General features: G+C 44.7%; 1 protein-coding gene across 1 annotated transcript in view; it reads right to left on the bottom strand.

The window, feature by feature from the left end:
• The window catches only part of HDAC4 (histone deacetylase 4), a 178,939-nt gene extending 159,031 nt beyond the window's left edge, over positions 1 to 19,908 (bottom strand). Inside the window, exons 1-2 of the mRNA XM_026033717.1 lie at positions 19,847 to 19,908; positions 19,342 to 19,593 (exon numbers count right to left, since the gene is read on the bottom strand). Of these exons, the coding sequence (XP_025889502.1) occupies positions 19,342 to 19,363 (22 nt within the window). The 5' untranslated portion in view covers positions 19,364 to 19,593; positions 19,847 to 19,908. The remainder of the gene's footprint in view (positions 1 to 19,341; positions 19,594 to 19,846) is intronic.
• Positions 19,909 to 20,178: the final 270 nt, after the last annotated feature.

Below are 20,178 nucleotides of genomic sequence, written 5' to 3'. Positions count from 1 at the left end.
CTCAGCTTTATGCTGCATGTGGGTCTTATTTAGAACCCCGGGCTTTAAATAAAAGGGGCTAAAAGGGGCTTTAAATAAAAGGGGCTAAATAAAAGGCATCTGGATTTCTCCCAAGGCCAAAGAGTAAAGACCTTCCCTTGGCTGAACAAAAATTTTGGAAAATCATCCCCTGTTCGTTGCACACTGGTAACATGCAAAGGCGCAGCAGTGCAGGAGGCTTCAGTTTTACTGTTACAAACTGCTCTGTTTTTGCTTTCCAGCTTCGAGTACCGCAAATGCCGGGTCCTCCCTGCAGGCATCACACTCAGGAGCAACGGGGAGCACAGCAGCCCCCTGACAGGACTGGCCCGGCCCCAGCAGCTTTGCAAAGAGGTGCACGACAAAGGCTGTGGCCTGCAAAGCACGGCTGACAACACCCAGTTTGTGCTTCACGCCCAGAGCCTTCAGCCTCAAAGCCACCTTCCAGCGCAGGGAACCAAGTGCCACAACCACTCACCGTCACACAGCGCCAGACAGCTCAGGCCTCGGCTCACATCGCCTTCATTTTATTTTTATTTTTTTTATTTTTGCCCTCATCTGCTTCCACCAGCACGAAGTTTTCGCTTCTGCTCAAATGCCAGACAAAACATCTTTAAGCTGCCAACGTGCTCTCCACTGGCACAGCCAAGGGCGCTCTGGAAAGGTCAGTGGTTTGAAAAAATCTGTGCAACGTATCAGAAAGCCTTATAAACATGTGATGCTTGGAATGAAAAGCTGATCCATAATTAGATGTTTCAGTGTTTGTTATCCTGGAAAGAGTTCCACCATGACATTTCATGAGTCCAGGGATTGGGGGTGGGGGGAAAAAAAAAATAAAAGCACACAGCAGAATTTATTTTCTTGCCTTATGAATACGAGCTACTGGAAGCCAAAACCTGTAAGGCCAATAACAGACCCGTGAGCATGAGGTAGAGCTAGCTGCTTAGCCCTGTATCTCGAGAGCCTTGCAGCTCAAATACTTTCCAACACATCTGAAACAGGATGCCTGGATGCTCCAAAGCAGCAATTTTCTTATTCAAGGAGGGGAATCAGAAGGCAGCAAGGGGGAAACAGTGCAAATGCCCTGCAGACTCCACTTGGTCATAACTGTAGCAGGAAAACAAACAGAAAAAAGGGAAAAGAAAAAGAAACAGGACACTTCCTTCCCTGCAATTTCAGTTCTTTTCCAATGCTAACGTGCACAAAAATATTTTGCACAAGGGTTTGCCACTAAAGCTAACAGGGAGGTGGCAAAATGGTAAATAAAGCAGATCTAAACCCAATAAATGACCTAAAATTTAGCGATACAAAGCATGCGCAAACAAACCACAATGTTATTAACAACTTGCAAGTGTGACAAAAACAGGCAAGCGAAGAGACCTGCCGAGATCGGGACTCGAAAGAACAGCAAAAAGCTCTCCGGTCAGACAGCAACCACGGGACGTCACACCTCTTCCAAAACAGGAGCCAGGATCCGGCTGACAACCATTTCTGAACACAATTTATCCCTTTTTAGTGTAAAATACTTCCAGTTTAAGACTTAAGAGGAAAAAAAAAAAGAAAAGAAAAAAGCCACTTCAGCTCAATAACTGGTCCCTCAGCTAATTTGATTCTCTAAAAAGGAAAAAAGTTGCTAGCACAGTGAGGGYTATCGTGCAATGAGACTGTATCTGATGCTTTTATTTGCTAAAACCACCTATGCATATTTGTCCRAATTGATTACCAGCCTGGTTGTTTGGATGGAAAGTGAGCTCTTTTCTGCAGAATATGTGGGCCTGAAAAGGAAGTCCCCATAACTGAAACCCAACAGCCAGGCTCACGTCTGGCACCTCTGCTCTGAGGCTGCTGCCAACGGGCCGGCAGCTCCAGCCTACCCTGGCCACTAACAAGAGCCAGTTCTTAAGGATTCCTCTCCCACCGGCCTTTCTTGGGATGGGAGCCACCTCAGGAGAAAAGAAACTGTAAAGTGTAAGCCAAAAATAAGCAGGAATTGAGGAGATTTCAGAGCTCCCATGAGACCACTTCAAAACTCCTTCCAGAAACAAGAAGCAACGTGGTGCTGTGATACAAGGGCCCTCCGCTCTGCCCAATGCTCCCAATTAGCACACAGGCTGCAGCGTTCTGCCCTCATTACTCTTCACTACTAATTAGCTGTCATGAAGTGTATGAAGGCCACCTTAGCCTCAGGGCGAGCACAGCAAGGGTTGGAAGCATTTACTCAAGGACACTGCCGTATACCTTGACTTGGAGACCAATAAACAGAAACAACAGCTTTACCAAGCTGTTGGGCRCATGGGGCAACCTCTGCCAACCCAACCAGTTCCAACCTGCTTACCCAGTCCTAGACTTACCAAGGCTGATGTTGGTCTAGAGGTAGACCAGCCAGATAAAACCAAAAATCTAGAAGATGCTGCTTAGACTCGTTTTATTGCACTTTCTGCAGGCTGTGATGTTAGGGCAGGTATGAACAGTGTGCCAAAGGCTCCACAAATTCAKGCTCCTCAACCTTGTGCTGCAACAACAGTGAAGAAAGTTTCCAGAACGACCATGGCACTCAAGCACTGTAGCTTTGGAGACCCAAGATTAATTTCCACAGAAGTATCACAGAAATGAGAGAATGACACAAGGTAGCAGAGCTGACACAACTTGACACCATCCCACTTATTTCAGACTTCTGCTGGACCACAGGCTCAACTTCATTCTGTCATTTCTGGGGAAGGACACAAGTGTTTCTTTCCTCAGATTGGATGAACGTGCATATTTCCACTCCAGCTGTTAAAGGACCAGTTCCCAGGAAAGAGCAAAGGCAAAACAAACCTTGATTTATAGATAGACTCACTGTGCAGTTAGGAGACGTGCGCTCTCCCTGCTAGGAATTGCTCAACATCACTTCTCTTCTACACAGCATCACCCATAGCCACTTCATTTAAAGGCATGTCAGCTTTGGGTCAAAAACATGGGGAAAACATTCAAAGTCAGGCTCCCCAGGCCTTCCTTAGCACCAGGCCAGGAACATTGGCCTGGAGGAGAACTTGGACCAGKTCGGACAGGAGGAGGAGCCTGTACAGATACACAAATAGCAACACCRGGGATCCTAGCCAACCAGGAGCCCAACTTGCAGAGCTGATACCTGAACCACAAACAACCCATGCTCAACTACAAAGATCCCTTGACGACCTAAAGATGTGATAAGCAAAAAGGAGAGGRAGAGAGGGAAAAATGAATATACAAAAATGTGCAGTCTAGAGCTAACTCAAAACAATATCTGGAGCTTCCTGRCCATAACATACTCCTGAATAGTCACCTTCTGCCAAGATCTTCAAATCCAGCCTAGGAACAGGCACACATTTTGGGAATGGAGGGAAGGAGGAGGGAAGGGGGGGAAAAAAAAGAAAAGAAAGAAAAAAAAGGCACTAAGAGAGTCATCTGACTTCATCATTAAAGAAATAAGAGCCCACTCATGATCTACATGCACCAATAGTAACATCCTACAACCACTACAGCCTTTTCCGGCGGTGATCATCATCCTGTGGTTTCCCTGGCACCAGGAGGCACATCCCACATGTAGGAACAAACAAATTACACCATGAAATATTTAAAAATATATATGTTTTCACTCACAAACCTCAAGCTCTAATAGGAAGACGGGGGGGGGCTGGGGTGGGGGGGAACTCTTCTCTACACACACTAATGCATTAAACCYGACCAAAACATGTCAAAGATATCTATAAACACCAGCTTATAACTAAGGAAGCACGGGAAAGGAAAAGGAGAGTCATCTATGCTATAACTCCAAAACTTAGCACAAGATCAAGGCTCTTCTCACTCAAAAACACGGAGCTTGTCAAATCCGTACCCCGGGCTGCAAACAAGCTGCACTTTCCTTTCCAACAAGGGCAGGGTCTTAAGTGGACAGCTTTCTCATCAAACGGGCACGGATTATGTAACTGAAGCAAATTACCTGCAGGTACAAGTCAGGAGAGGGCCGGCAGCGTTCCGGCTTGCAGCAGCTGGCAYGGCACTAGCGCCGACAGATCATTCCCAAAAAGGACAAAAACAGTATTTGGAAGAGCTCACAATGAGACAATTTGCATTGATTGCAAATTTAGCTGGTCCCTCAAAACAGGTAAAAACTTCAAAAACTTCCMTCACATAGTGATCCTCTTAGGGATCCCGAAAGCATGCAGAAAGACCCGAAAGACCATGCAGAACTTTCATGAGCGCATTCCTTAAGAAACTGCTGGAGCCTCGGCACACTGGCAGCTCTTCTGCTAACCCCTGATTCACACTGACAAGCAGTTGTAACTATTATTTCAGATTCCTTTAACAGCTCTCTCATGTCTTCTCTCCAAGAATCAAAACACAAAAAGGAGCCTAAGTCTGAAGTGTCAGAYTGCAGCTAATCCAGGGTAGGAGAAGTTATCTAACCTAAGTCCATCCTTATAAACATCTCTYTAATGTGCCCCGTTCAGCAGGGCTGCATTTCACAGGACTCAGTCCCTGCCTTTTCAAACGTCTCGCCACTTTTCTTTGCTCCTTCCCTGCCTCACCGGGAGCTGGAAGCAGCACTATTAATAAACCACTGACATTTGTGATGCTTTTAACGAGAGAGTTAAGGGAGCAGAGAGACAGCTCCTCACCAGCCACTGCCACGCAGCAGAGCAGAGCTGCGGCGCTGAGCGGCACCTGGCACACGGACACGGTCTGGCCCTGCACAGGGTGCGCAGGGCCATGGGGACTGACCATCACCTTCCTCTCCTCCCTATTGGAAACCTGCTGCCGAGCAAAACTTCACTTCTCTTTGGAGGGAAAAAAAAAAATTGCACTGCTACTTCCAACCAAAGCAAAACAACTCGGAAATGAGGAAAACGCCATACTGCTGTTTTATCTTTCAGTTGTACTATTCATCTTTGTAAAGCTGAAGTTATTTATCAGGTCTGTCACCATCTACTTCTTAAAGCCTTTAGTACCTGGTTTGCACAGCGACAGCGAAAGGCTTTGTAGAAAATGTGTTTTAGCTGATTGCAAGAACATTGCAAAGATTTCAAGCAACTGTAGCCCAAGGACTCTGAGCAGCTACCCACAGAACAGCCCTTCCTCTGGCAAGACGCAACCCATACCCACCTTGGCAAAGGGAAACATTAGTTCTGCTTTGCAGATTCAGGGGAAAAAGGAGTTTCTAGCAAYGTGCTCACGAACGAGCCGTCCCGAGGGAACCAGAGCAGCACAAAACGCAGCCTCAGGTAGCAAGAGAGTAGGGGCAAGAGCCCAACCCTCAGGCTGCAAAGCAGCAGCTTCGCTGCACGCCCCCGAGCCCGCGCATCCCGCAGCCCCRCGATCCTTTGGACTTGACCCTCCTGCAGCTGCTAAATTAGCAACCTCTGGCATCCTTTCGGGCACGTTAGAGTGCGAGCGTATTTACGCTGGCAGAGACAGGCAGAGGTTGTGACGATTTACTGACGCAAGCAGCGCTTCGTGCTCCGTGCCAAACTCACTCGGTGGAGGAGGAGGAGGAAACTCTCCTGAAGCACCCAGTGAGGAACCGCTTCGGTGAACGGGCTGCAGCACAGCAGCTGAGGCCTTGCACAGCGAGCAGCAGGTTAAAAACACAGCAGTCCTGCTCGGAAGCCCTGGCAAGCTGCAGGATGCCAATGACCGGGCAGAAGCGCCAGGCACACATTTCCCACGGAAAGAAAAAAAAAAAAAAAAAAAAGAAAGAAAGAAAAAAAAAAAGAAAAGATGAATTTGGAGCATTCCCTATCTTTTGTCAGCACAAGCTGGTGCCAGGTCCTGTTCCAAGCTGTAATCCTGCATGCAAAGTAATAAAGCAAGCAAGGGAAGTCTGATGCCCGACTCCAAACAGCTGCTGTGTGACCCCCCTGCAAAGCAAAGCAGGGATTTTCAGGGAATGCTGAATGAACAGCAGCTCCACCTGCCACAGAAGCTATCACGGCACAACCTGGCAGGAGCTACAATCCCTGCAGAACAGGCTTTCCACCTGCTGAAAGGTAAACTATAAATATATACACACACACGCTACATATATAGTCACACATCTATAATGCCAATCAGATACCCGCCTCAGCAGGGAACAGATGTCCCAGCCCTTCTCTGGGGCTTGCTGAGCTCCAAGGATCACAAGCCTTCTCCTAGCAAGGGTTGTGTAAGACCACAGAGAAGAAAGTGGTTAAAAGTGGCAGGAGTTTCTCCTGAAGTGACAGATAGCAAAGAWTCAATCCTTGGAGAGACTATCGGAGTTAGGCTCATAGGTTCTGGGCATCAGTTGGTTCAGGGTTATTTTCAGATCAGCAGAGATCAGTCCACACTTTCATCTCCAATAACAGCAGCACACCTTATGAAACACTAAAAGACGGGGGAAAAGATCATGTTGTTTGTTTTTGCACCAGCTATAAAAAGGGAGGGCACAGTTACACACTTAGAAGGTTTTTTTTCCCTTTAGCTAGAAAGTGCAAATAAAAAGCAGAATATAAAAAAAAAAATTTCCATGCTCCACCTTGATGCTTTCTCTCCAGCTGATGTCTACCTGAAAACAGACAAGCTAAAAGTTTTTTCTGCCTGCAATGCTGCCAATTGATCAAAAACAGCGGGGCCAGCTTAGCAGGGGTGAAGCGCCTGCCCTCTGCTCTCTCCTCACACGAGCCTGCCAAGGGGAGGAGGGGGGTTACCCATCTCCCAGGAGCACCCAACTTCCCTTGTGTTATATCTGAAGTGACCGCGGGTACAAATAACCCTATTGATCTCGTGCTATCGATTAAAAGGGGAAACTTGACAGCAAAGAGTCATTGCACGGTGGTTCGTGGACGGTCACATCCAAGAACCCAAACGCACAACACCCGAAGCCTGCTGCCAAGAGAGGTATCAAATGCCTCCAAAACCCAAGCCGTATTTCTTCCTGCTGTATGAGATGCGATGGGGTTACATGACAACAGCAGCAGCCTTTCAGGACAAAACATTTACCTTCATAAAGCCAAGGCTGGTAGTTCAAAGCRCACAAACCAGCTCTCCTTCCCATTGCAGTTCTCCCCGTAAAGCTATTTATGTGGTTTGGCAACGCTGCAGCTCCAAACAAAAACGAGCACATAGATCCTTGAATAGTGAAAGGGTCAGGATTGATTTTTTTAAAATGATTTCTTTGAATTCATCAGTCATTTCTCCAGCAGCCTGATGCCAGCCCTACCACAGAGCGCAGCCGCAGCCCGGTAGGATTTTCCACGAGTCCTGTGCACCGCAGGCGACCGTGCTTCACCCGGCTGAGCTCGGSAGCACCGACGGAAGCGGGATCGCTGGGGGCACTGCCAGGACCCTACTTGCTCGTGTTGAATTAACCAGTGCACCAATGAAGAATTTCTCAGCGCTGGGATCCCTCAGCTCCTACCCTAATTACAACAGCACAAAACAGAAATGATGGGGTGATTTTGTACAATTTGCCTTGATTTAAAGGTGATATCCATCTGTGCCAGCACCCCAGCGCTTGCCAAGGATTGCTCGGGTGCCACAGCCATGCTCTCCAGCCAAATGGAGAGGAGGAGACCGCCTTAAAACAGCAGCTCATGCCATGCAAGATGTGAACCGCTGCCTGCTCTGCCTGGACCASCAGGCTGACCTGGCCCAGTCTTTCTTACAGATGGTGCCCAGACTTCAAGATTCAGCCCCTTGAGATAGCCCTGATTTAACTACAAAGTGAGGGAGACCAGATGGAACCACTGGGAAGCACAAGCCTGGTTTGCAGGTCCCCTTTCAAAGGCTGTTGCTCTCTTCCGAGGAGGCCTGACCACCACAGTGACCACGAGCCAGAGAGCCCACGTGTGCACATGATGTCCTGAGAACATTGAAAACTGGTGCCACTCGTGACACTGCCTTCAAGTTCACTCACTGCATCTCTGGAGATACCTGCTGACAGGGAGATACGGGGAAAACCTTTGCACTCAAACTGGAGTGCTCTGGGCATCCTTGTTCCACCACCCTGCGAGGGAACAAAGCAGGAGCCAAAGTTGCCCTCRTCTCCCTGTGCTGCTTCAGCATTTCCTGGGGACGCACACGCAGCTCAGCAGGACTTCATAAACACACTCGGCCTGCAAAACCCGTAGGGCAACTGTACTAATTGATAAATATTCCCCCTTTCATGCATTAATCCACATATTTTCATCTCGGGCTGGCACACGCGTGGGCAGGAAGCCGTGGACACGTATCCGATGGAGTCAGGTGACCGCAGCTTCCCGGCCTGCGGAAGGAGGTCGCCACTTGGACAGCACAAGAGCTGCTCTTCAGCAGGGTCTTGAATCCACTCTAGTTCCAAGGGACTTTTACAGACTTTTAACCATTACAAAATATTAAGCTTGACTTAAGCTTGAAATACCAGACAAATTCCTGAGTAGTTATCACAAATGCACATTTCTCTTTGAAAAAGTCCAAAAAAGAGCAATTTTGATCCAGTTTAGTTGGAAAGAGATTACCAGCAGACAGTAATGCAGTAACATCTCATAAAAGCCCATATGCATATTTTTCTTTTGCATGCAATTCAAACACTAGTAAGTTTAATGTTAGCTTTATCGCTTTTAAAAAGTGAAAAACATGGCTAAAAGCATCTCAACTCATYAGTTCTGTTGATGCCTGTTAAACCTAACAGCCATCGCAGGCCCCCAGCAACTTTAAAACATGTTTCTGTTAAGTATTTCAAAGTAAACAAGAGCACTGCCAGTAAAGTAGCTGATTTTCCCAGTATTCGCCTGAAAGAGTCCTATTTTTTGCACTTCTTAAAAATTCCAAGTTAACAAAAAATGAAAAAAAAAACTAATACATTATTTTAAACTTTCTTATAGTAGGAATGAACTGTATACCTCATTGCTCATTAGCTGGCACTGAAATATTAAAAAAAAAATCAAGAGAAGAAACATCCTGTTTCAATTACTTTTCCATTCCTTCTTCTCCATCAACAACATGAAAAACTTCTTATATAAAGACTGCAAAACCTCTGTCCACGTACCCTCAAAGACTAGGGCAACATTTTGTTTTGAAATAAGAGCAAATAATACATACCAAAGTGCAGGTAGTCAGGTAACAGAATTTCTAGAGTTAAAATAAAGAAATAAAAATGTGTTTACAGCTGATACCCACATAGGAATAACTGGATTTTCCACCCCTGTTCTCCAGTCATTCCACTGATTCTGAAATCTATTCAAGAGTGGCTCAAAGCTCGGTTCTGTCCCAATTGATCCGACCACATCAAAAACATGCAAACAAGTCTCACCATCATAAGAGACATGGCCCTCAGAAGACAAGTCCATTAACTTAAATACTGAGAATATGCCCCCTATTGCAGCCCTGTAACAGATTTCATTTGGGGCGAGTACACATGAGATAAAAATCACACTGAACTGAAAAACGAGTAATAAAACAGGCAAGTTTATGGACAAAGGCTCTCCACATTCAGACTGAAACACATGGTCCCATGGACTACCTTAAACATTATCACCCAGCAGCCTCAAGTACAACTTTGTCCCATCCTATTCCTCCCCTATACCTCACTGCAAACTGAGAACTCTCTCTCTCTTTCTGTCTCTCTCATTGCAAGCACCTGCTGGTCATCATTCCACTGAAGACTAAAAAAAAGAATATCCTGCTTTAGAAACAGGCTTTGAAGGAATTCTAAAGCACAAGAACTGCATTACAACACACACACACATATTTACATATATATAATATATATACACACACACTGAAATGGGAAGAATGTAGAAAGGACGCTTAGCAGGGTCACTCACCGAGAAGGAGCTTCAACTTGAACTCCAAGTTAGAGCATGGAACAATTCTTTTCTTCTTAAGATGCAGCAAAAACACTTGTGTAGAACCTCTCAACTATTTGATGGTGCAAAGAGTAAAAACTTCACAAAGTTTGAAAGGCCCTAGAAATGAGCACTCTTCCTTTTACAGGAATGCCAGAACATGGCCAGTTTACACATATATAAGGACCAGAACATAGGTGGAGCTTCTATCTATCCTGTTCCAGTTTGAAGAACCAGACAGCAAGTGGAGTCACATCCAATTCCAGGCTTCCAAGGCTCCCAAGCCTCCCAGGCCGAGCTTCTTAAGGCAGGATGGCATCATCACTGCTGGAATGGCTGGCACCTGTGCACGGAGCTGGGTCACAGGGCTTCTCATTAGGCTTAATGCACTCTGCAGAGCTGCCACCCACCACACCACAGGCCTCATGGTAACTAAACCATCAGCACAACTACCCTGCTTCACACTGCAATAGAACCAGGGCTTTCCTCCAGGTCACACCCTATGTGACAGTGTAGATATTGCTGCTTTTCACAGAGTGGCACCAGACAGAAGCACTCTAATGGGTTTGATCACGCAGCTATTTCCCACATACTGAGAAGTCTAATCTCCCGCTGATAGGAATTTTAAGTTTGCTTCCAGAGTTGGTAACTCTTCCACAGCATAAGAGTTTACAGAATATCTGCTACCTCCACAGAGCCCTCGTGCAACTTGCCTACACAGTGTTAACGCAGCTACCAAAGCCCTTCTTTGGGCAACTAAAATACCAACAGGGTAGGAATGAGCTAAGCATTATGGTTAAGAAAAACCTAAGGCACTTTAACCATGCAATTGGTTTGCTTAATATGCAATTTATCAATAAACTTTCAGAGAGAAAAACACAGCATCCTTGGGTGGGGGATTCAACATGCATGTCCTTAACTGACCAATGCCTCTCCTGAAACAAATGCAGGGGAAAATACGACAAGTATGGTGTGAAGTGGTAGCTCAAAGAAATGTTATCAGATCACAAGGTTTCTTGTTCATGGCCACAGCCTTAGACACTGCATCCAATCCAGTTCAGAAGCAGCAGTCAGTATCTCTTGCTGCTGAGGTTACTTCTCAGTAAATCCCAGTTTCCCCAGTCTTAAGGAAGAGCCACATCCCAAGTTTATTGCATGAACCACAAATGCTGAGGCAAAACCTGCATGAAAAGCAGAAGACTTGTGAGGGGGTAACTGGAATTACCAGAAGTACATCTTTTCATCCAGCTCTTTGGATGCTCATAAGCAACCGACCTCTGAAATAAAGTAATTTCGGGACTGGTTCTTACAGAAAAGATTTCCATCTTACGCAGTAGCTCTTTGGAGCAACAGAATTCCCAGCAGTGTTTGTGTAAAAAACACTATGGGAAGCGTACAGGACGAAACAGGCCATATAGCTCAGGGTAGAAGCTATGTTAAGGAGGAAGAGGATGTTATAAACTCCTGATCAAACAAGGGAAGCGCCGGCGGAGGGTCGGCTCTTTCAGGGCAGCGGGTGCCCTCCCTGCAGCCGGCGGAGCCCACACCACCGGCAGGAGGAAGAGGCAGGAGAGAGGAACAGGAAAGGGCCGTGCGGAGCYGCGGCACCCTTGTGGGATCCACAGCACCTCCACAGGGAAAAACACGAGGAGGGAAGGAACTGCAAACAGAAATCCAGAAACTAGGGGAGGAGGAAATTCCCACAGGAACCAGGAAAAACAAAAGAAAAAGATACAAATATACCAAAAAAATCTACAGCAAGTCAAGATCAATGCAAGAAATCCATGGCAGCTTCAAGAGAAAAAACTGCTTTGCATGAAAGGTTAAGAGCCAATTCCAAGAGCTCTCAATTTTTCACCAAACCTTGAATCTTCTTCCTCCAGAATTTAATAGTTAAAGAATATAATGTCAGAAGTTCTTTTCCACCTGAAGTTGGAGGGGCCTCAGTCTGTTAACCCTATACTATACTATACTCCATATACCCTATACTAACCCTATACTAAGAGAAAAGGGTCCAGGAAGAAGCAAGGTAAACAGTGTGATAGCAGCCCCATGAGGATAAGCCAACTGAAGACCAACTGGGTCCTTTAAATAAAAATATAGTAACTGACTGGTGCACTCGACCAGGGAGCATGCATCTGCACAGCTGGCTAATACAGACCCACACATGTTTGGGGTAGTTTTAAGAATTTTAGCCAATCTAGACATGAACCTTTAACAGGTGAATGTGAGAAGTATTAACCCTACTTTAGTTTTTCCCTCCATTCTAAAGAATCAGAGACCAAATGAAAATCCTGACCATTACATAGTCCAAAATAATCTTTTAGGGATCCTCTCTCATAAAATTCCTGTCCACACTGGGATCCCTAATTATGATGGGAATGAGTTTACGGCCCTCACGTGCTAGGGGATTAGGTTCCTCAACCAAATGACGCCCAGGACATTTTTACCACACACAGAACACACGGGAAGAATATTTTGTCAGCTTGGGCAGTGTAGCTGCATTTTTCAGGACACTGGGACCTCCAAGAGACCTGGCAGTGACAAATGAAAAAAKCCTGCACACCCATTGAGACTAATTTATTCTAACTACAGCTCTGACTCAACTCCAGTGACGGGGCAGAAAGGGCAGTCTGTTAACATGGGCGAGAATGGAAATAGTCGTAACCTTTCAGTTACAACTTTATCCCYGGGAAAGCAGAGCCGGTGGCCACGACATCCTCCTTAGAGCCTTTCTTCCCAGGAAAAACAGTCATATTTCAGCATCTATGTGCTGTGCAATGAGAGCAATAAGAACAAGACCGCCCCAAAGGGCCTGGTGAGCAACCCAGACACCTCCTGCACTGCCCGGTTGGAGCGCGACGTGGGGTAGTTTKGGGCACGTCGTACACGAAACTTCAATGATGCTATGAGTGGAAGCTGCTCCTGCTCCAGCGCTTTYTGTCTGCTCCGAGCGGGATGAAGCCGTGACCCAAGAGGCCGGGCCGGAGGGGATGAGCCCATCTCTGGAGACCTGCTCCCCTGCCGTGACAGCGCGCCCCACCTGACTGCTTGAAGATAAGTCAACAAGGATGGACACAATCCTTATTTGAAACCAGGATAAATAAATAAATACATAAAAGGATTCTTTTGGAGCAGGTTTCTCTGCTGAGGACGCAGCAAATACTCAGGCCATAGCTAACAAGCTTTCTCACGCTACCCGCCCGACACCAGCTTCTTCCAACGGGGAAGAACATTTCTACAACATGATGAATTGGTTGTGCTTTCACGTATTGAATCTTTGGAAGATAATATATCTACAGCTATAGCATCTACACGGGCTGAGGAGCTATTACAGGCTATTATCACTGCAGTGATTAGATAAACTATATATGARTAAAATTCCTATAGAGGTAGTATCATTGATGAAACCTCAACAAACCCTGAGTTTTCCCTAACTGAATGGAACAAATCATCTAAGTTTAAATCAACWACAGTTATTCATAATCCTAATTTCAGATGTTGATATATTGAATATTTGCTCTGTAATCCACTTGGGTTTGTAAGCAAAGGAGGATTTAATAATGTGTTCTAGAGAGATGAATCACTGTTCACACGAAGAAGGGAAGAGCCTTTAAAACTGCCAGTGTTTGAGGYTGCCATGAATAAGGACGTCTTGGTTTTGTTTGTGAAGATCAAAGCTTAGAGATTTGTAATACTTGTTTGTCACCACATCCTACCCATTCCTCCTCCTGTGCAACTGATTTAGCTACAGAGGACAGTTTCACTACAGGTTGTATCATTGAAAACTGTTTGTCAGAACTGCTAATATTTGGTTCTTGTTACTTCCAGGGAAATGCAACCAATGGCTCCTATGTCAACAGTTTAATATCTCAGTGATACATATTGCAGGTTTAGACTCCAATTTGGACAGTACAGAATATTAYGGTAAACCCTCAACTTTACCAAATTTAGCCCCTATTTCATTAAGAAGAGCTCTCAGWTGCCTGGAAGTTTTATCCCATCAGTCCAGCTTATCCCAACAGTTAGATCGGACAGGGAAAAGGGCTTTCTTGGAAGTTTTCCACAACCAGGAACAAATTTCTAGCATCACTGCTAAGAGAAGCAGGGCAGGCAACATGAGCCATGGGAGACTTTGCTCCGTTGGTCATTCTTGGCTAACCAGACGTCCTCAGTCATGCACCATCCCGTAACATCAGCTTCAATACTGTAAATCCTGAAATGCTCTGTTCTTGCAGCATCTCAGCTGGCTTGCTGCACCAAATACAGACCTGTACAGCCTGAGACCCTGACTGCTGATTGCTAATGGTTCCTCTGCTGAGCACCTCCCAGGGAGTTCGGCCAACACAGCTTTTAAGCTAAGAGCCCCTTTTTGTTCACACCTGAACATCTACRAAGACTCTAAGAACCAGGGCAGGCTTTTCACGTAGATACAGGGTCTGCACAGAGCAAAAGGGAGGACGGAGCAGAAGAGAAGGACAGACTCCAACACCACTCACCACAAAGGTAAGGACAGGTACATCCCCACTTAACTCACAGCAGCTGAAGTTAAAAAGAACTGACTAGAGATATGAGATCTTATTCGCAGGAGTTGCTGGCAATAAAAGTTTTCTGTTTTTAAGGAGCCCACTATAACAAGATACCTGCRGATACAGATTCCTGTACTTACTTCCACGAAACAMGACTGAATTTAGGAACATGCTCTGTGTGCAAGCCCTTGTGGGAGCCTGGGCTGCAGCCAGCCCTGCTGCCTACCCTCAACCTGAGAAGGTGTAAGCACCATTTGAACTCGCTTCCTCCGACCTGTTCCATGTTTTCGCCCTCGGAGTGGGAATGTGGCTCTCCTTCCCTCACCAAAGCCCTGCACGGAGCACCCCGGAGCTGCAGGGCACAGGGACACCGTGTCACAAGGAGGACGTCTGTCCCCAGGCAGCCACTACGGAGGAAGAATTAGACATCCCAACAGTGTTAAAAACAGGCAGCGCTCTTTCCTGTCATCTTCACTGTTTATAGAAAGAATGCTTCTGCTTCCAGATAACTTTTTCTAGCAGAACACTCATTACTGCCAGAAAGTAGGTCAGTGTCATTTAAAGCCCCTTTGAAATACATCTCCGCAGAAACTTTTTAATCTTTTAAAGAGAGCACATAAAATATTTATTTTATAGTGCAAAACAGCTGAGAGAATAACAGGGAAAGCTCCCATGCTTACCGCACGAAAGGGGCTTCCAAGCCTCACGGAGCAGTGGGATATRCAAGGAGAGCAGCTCCGTACACTCGGCAGATGAAACGCCACACAAAAGTACTTATTAATCCAGCAAATCACAGCACGTGACTTGCCAACTCATTTTCCCAGTGTGCTGTGATCATGAAGCTCTCTACTCCCTCTGTCCCCTCTGTTTTAATGATCCTGCCACAGACTTTTTCCATATCAGATAGGCAGCTTSTTCTCAAACTTCAACATCGTTGATTATCAAATATTCAGCATTTCAAAATGTAAATAAAATTTGCACCTCTGCAAGGGTAGCTCTGAAGACAGAATACAGTATTTGCATTCAGACTGGTTTATTCCCATAAGATAACATTTCATAAACAAAATGCCTCACTGAAAATGGAGATTATCAGGATTTTTTTTTATACAAAGGGAAGTGAACTTTAAACAAATATAAATCACTTGTGTGATTAAGGTCTTCTTCAYGTATAACTGGTATCAGAATATTCTTTACTGGTTAAATACCCAAATGAAGGAGAAACTTAAGCCTTTAGAAATTTAAGGTGGGGAGSCACAACAAGGGAGTAAGAAGTGATGTAAGGTCATGGAAAGAAGAAAACCCCCACACAGGGGGCCAACCAAGATGAGCAGCATCAGCACCACAAATTACAAAAGACAGTTTAAATTGTGGGCAACATAACAATGGAAAATGAAACAGAACACACCTCTCCCCCGCCTCAAGCTTTGTCATAGTCCTAAGCATTATCTCAATTAACTTAAATTTCTCAATCATACTTTTTTAACAGCTTCATCTACTAGAGCATCATCTCAGCATTTTTTCCAGCTTCAGCGCTGGAAGCAGCAACTCCAGTGTCAAAGGGCCAAGGGCAGGCGAGGTCTCCGAGCCTTCTCCTGACCAGATTCACACAGCATCTTCTCCCACTTTCCAAAGGGAGCCCTGCCGCAGAAGCCTCCAGCTTCAGGGTCCTTCTCCACAGCTGCCACCAAGCACGTCCACCCAAAGCAGTGCAGATCCCTGCCAAGACACCTACAGATACCTGCAGTGAAGGGACCCTCCTTCCAAAGGAGCCAGCACTGGGGGGCTGATGGGGACACGTCAGCTCCAGATGCCCTGCAAACTGCCTGCTTCTCCTGCTTCTAAAGCACAAGGGCCACTCTCCAACCTAACAGACCCACGTACACMTTTGCCTCCCATCCCCAGGCAAGCTCACCAGAGATGCCAACACCAACTCAAAGCTCATGGAAGAGACTGCTGGGTTTTTGGCCAAATGGAAAGAAACTAAAAGTCAACAACTTCCCCCTATATCTAGGGTTCAAAACAGACAGATTTACATCTGGGAAGTTCCTAAGGATTCACTTCTAGCACCAAAACGGGCATGCTTGCTTCTCCAAAGTTTCTCTTTTTCTTCCAGAAAAGTTAGCCCAAAATACAACAGAAGAAATACAAGCAATAGGGGCAGAAATCAAGTCCTATTTTTCTCAGGYTTATTAACGTTTCCTGTCTTTTTTAGCTTCATTCCATGAGGAAGTCTTTGGTTTRCACTGTTTCCTACCATCAAGGTGCTCAGGGCATGGGGACCGGACACCCTTTTCATTCTTGTGTAGTGCAACAACTTCATGGTACTGTTCTTAAAACATCCCATTAGTGATAGGCTCGGAGAACATTAGAGCAGAAAGCTCACATCCACAGAGGCAGGGTTTAATAGGCTCCTGACTTAAAGCCAGAACCTTCCCCTAAACAGTGCCCATCATTAGCAACAATTACCTCTAGCAGTATAATAAAAATAGYTATTGCATCTGACAGGAGAAGCCCAGATATCATCTTTGGCAAGGCATGGAAAAATATTTCTACCAAATATTACAAAATTGATTCTAAGAGAAATGATCGAGAAGAATTCCACAGAGTAACCCAGAAKAAAAGCCATGCTAATACACTATAAAATTTCAACCCAGCATTTGGGAATACATTCAGAATAAACCTGAGTTTAAGAATGGCACAGGCAGCCAAATCCTAGACAGCTGAAAGTGGAACTAAATCACGATGGAAGTGAGATATTGTTTGTAAATACTTTTATACAAAATGTATAAGCAGAACATCATATAAACCCCAAGATCATATTGTATGATAGAGTCTAGTACCTGTTAAATAATATCTAAGGAAGCACTTAAGGGAGATATGACAGAAGCTCAAAGCATTTTCCATTTCAAGAGTTTCTGTCAATATGGAGTCCGTGATCTATTTCTAAATGATGAAATTGCAATTATTACTTTCTTTTTCAGAAGACTAACTACAAGAGTAGTTAATACAGTCTTTCTTAGTAACTTACTTTATAGAAGACTCACACAGTAACTACCATTTAGATTCTTACACACCACCGCACATTTCCCTTTGAGGAGGTCCCAGACAAGGATCAGGGAGGTTTAGGGAACAGAAATTCAGGAGAACACACAGAGGAGCAAAGTTACCCAGCCAAGCGGCCGCTTCCTTGGTTTTTGATCTTTATGGGCTCAGCAAACGTTACTTTCAACACGCCCATTCAAGAGGGCRGACTCGAGCTGACTTTAGCAGTTCAGGTGCCCTTCTCGAGGCGCTTCCTACTCTTTCCTGGTCCTTCTCACGTGGCTCCCTGCTACGTGCCCGAGAGCTCGGGCAAGGGCAGCAGCAGCGACAGGAACCCACAGGACAGTCAGCATTGGCAGCGGGCAGGCGGCTCCGACGGCGAGCCTCGTTGCTCCTGCATCAGCAAAACAGCCAGACTGAAGGCAGGCAGCCCTCCCTCCTGATTCCCAGGCTTCCCACCTATGCTACGAACATCTGSATCGCTCCTCTTGGGGAAAAGCAGTATCAAGTCAGGTTTGTTGGCTTTTAATATAAGTACATATTTCGCAACCTACTACACAAGCGTGAGAAAAAAGCAGAAAGCYATTAGAAATACCCTCTTATTTGCATGCATTTCTGCCTTAAATAAGCACTACTCACTTATTTGGGGGACTTATTTGCCCTAACACGGCAAAAAAAAAAATATATTGCACCACAAGTGAAGAGCTATTTGCAGAACGCTCTACCCACATGTATATGCCTGGTTTCCCAACCCCTACAGCACCAGAAACAAGTCTCCAAATCTTATTATAAAGCTCTACATTATAGAAATACAGGCTCTTTTCTTCTTTTCTAAAAGACTAATAACTTTAGAGACTGCTAATGTCATCTAGGTTCTAAGCAAGGGTCAGATTTTCAGCCTCGCTGCTTGTAACCTCCAGAATCCCATGGTTACTGCAGCACTTGTGCTCAGCTTCAGAAACATCTCCTAGAAAAAAATCTGAGGCAAAAATAAAAATATTTCAAGATTTAAGAAAATGTACAGTTGTCCAAGCTCTTTGGCTGTTAACTTTGGTTTTATTTGATTGTTAGCCCAGAACCAATTCAACTGAAACCTCAAGAATAAGTTGTCAAGCCTTAGTTAAATAAGTACTTAGACATGTTTTTGTTGCTGTTAGATGACTTGCTTCCCAGTAGTCATTATTCCCTACCATAAACTGAAATGGCCAAGGCAGGCACAAAGTACAATTAAAATTCCCCCAATAAAACACAGGCCAATAAATGTCTGCCTAACACAAAGCTACCTGAAACCTGCTGGATAAAAATATTTGTGATGAGTTTAAGCTGGAATTCACACAGTCCTGTGAACCACATAGTCCTGAGCATGTACAAAACCTTCTAGCAAASTAGTTTTGTAGCAATGAATCTGCTATGAATTTGTCTGAAATACCAAAGCATGTTATTTGCAGATAAATCCCAATCAATGTTGAGTTGGAACAATTCACTTGTTCCAGCAAAACTAGTCTTTCTTATTAAAAGTACTTTAAAAGCCAAAGGGTTTTCTTCTTAAATAATTGATACAGACACATCAGCAGAATCCTGACCATTCCTTAGAGGAATGCTATGTAACATCAAGACAGAACAGCATRGATCTAACAAATTTACATCTAGTTAAGAGCTCAGAAAGCGCCCAGTGTTTCAATGATACTTAAAACAGAAATCTAAAACAGGCTGGGTTTTCTCATAATTGATAGAGTTGYGAGAACCTCAACCTTAAAAATGAAATTTAGAAGAAGGCAGGAAAGAAAGTACCACCAGGCGAGGAACTGAATTATTATTTCAACACAGTAAAGAATGTGTCACTCAACAGAACATGCTTTTATTCTGCAGTTTGGATATGGCACTTCTTTTGGCCAAGTCCAACGGTGGCTTTGCTGCTGTCATTTGATCTGAAGGGATTTTGTTCTTACCTGGATGGCTTTGGGAGCTCATTGCTGGTAACGTCTAGTCCTTTTGAGAATGGATCAGGTCTCAAGGTCAGTTTCCAGGCAAATAAAAGCAGCTCTTAAGAGCACCAATGCTTCACTAATACATAGAAGTAGGAAGTGAGAATTAAATCATGGCCACCACATAAAATCCAGGGCAAAATGACATGCTGAGCTGTGTACAAGGTAATCCAACAGGGTGGCGGGGTTTCCTCTAATGGTTTTCAAAATGGAAACCTGTAAAGAAAGAGATGGCTGTATTAGAAAATTAAGATTTACAGATGTTTAATTTAAACATTACATTGTCAAATTTTTCTCCACAAGAAAAAAAAATAAACTAAGATACAATTGAAACCATGAAGGTTCCAGAAAGAATAATTTCAGAACTACATATGCAATTTTAGTTAAYAGACATAAAAGGATGCAAACTAATAATTAACACTTAAAAAAAAAAAAAAAGGAAACAATAAAATACACAAGTCTCAGAGACCTCAACTTGCGTGTTAATTCTGATCCTTCAACAGTACCATATGAAGCCACTTCAATCCAACAGCTTCCATATTTCACAAGCCACACGTAGGAGTGGTAACTGTGCTTCACGCAGCTGTCCTCCAGAGTTCAAAGGAAGATTCCCAAATGCCAAACTGTGGTCTTGCAGCAGGAAGGAAAAGCCACGGAGGCAATTCCACTCCTACCCTGCCCAAACTTCTATCAGTAAAGAAAATGTGCATATATATATGCATATTGCCTTGAGGAAAAACCTACTATTTCCCATTATTTTAGGCTGTATATTAGAAGTAGGAAGAAGTGAAACAAGAGTTA

This window comes from Nothoprocta perdicaria, unplaced genomic scaffold, assembly GCF_003342845.1.
Source record: "Nothoprocta perdicaria isolate Ctin4 unplaced genomic scaffold, notPer1 scaffold_132, whole genome shotgun sequence".
In the NCBI taxonomy this organism is placed as follows: domain Eukaryota; kingdom Metazoa; phylum Chordata; class Aves; order Tinamiformes; family Tinamidae; genus Nothoprocta; species Nothoprocta perdicaria.
This window is presented reverse-complemented; position numbering and strand designations above follow the sequence as displayed.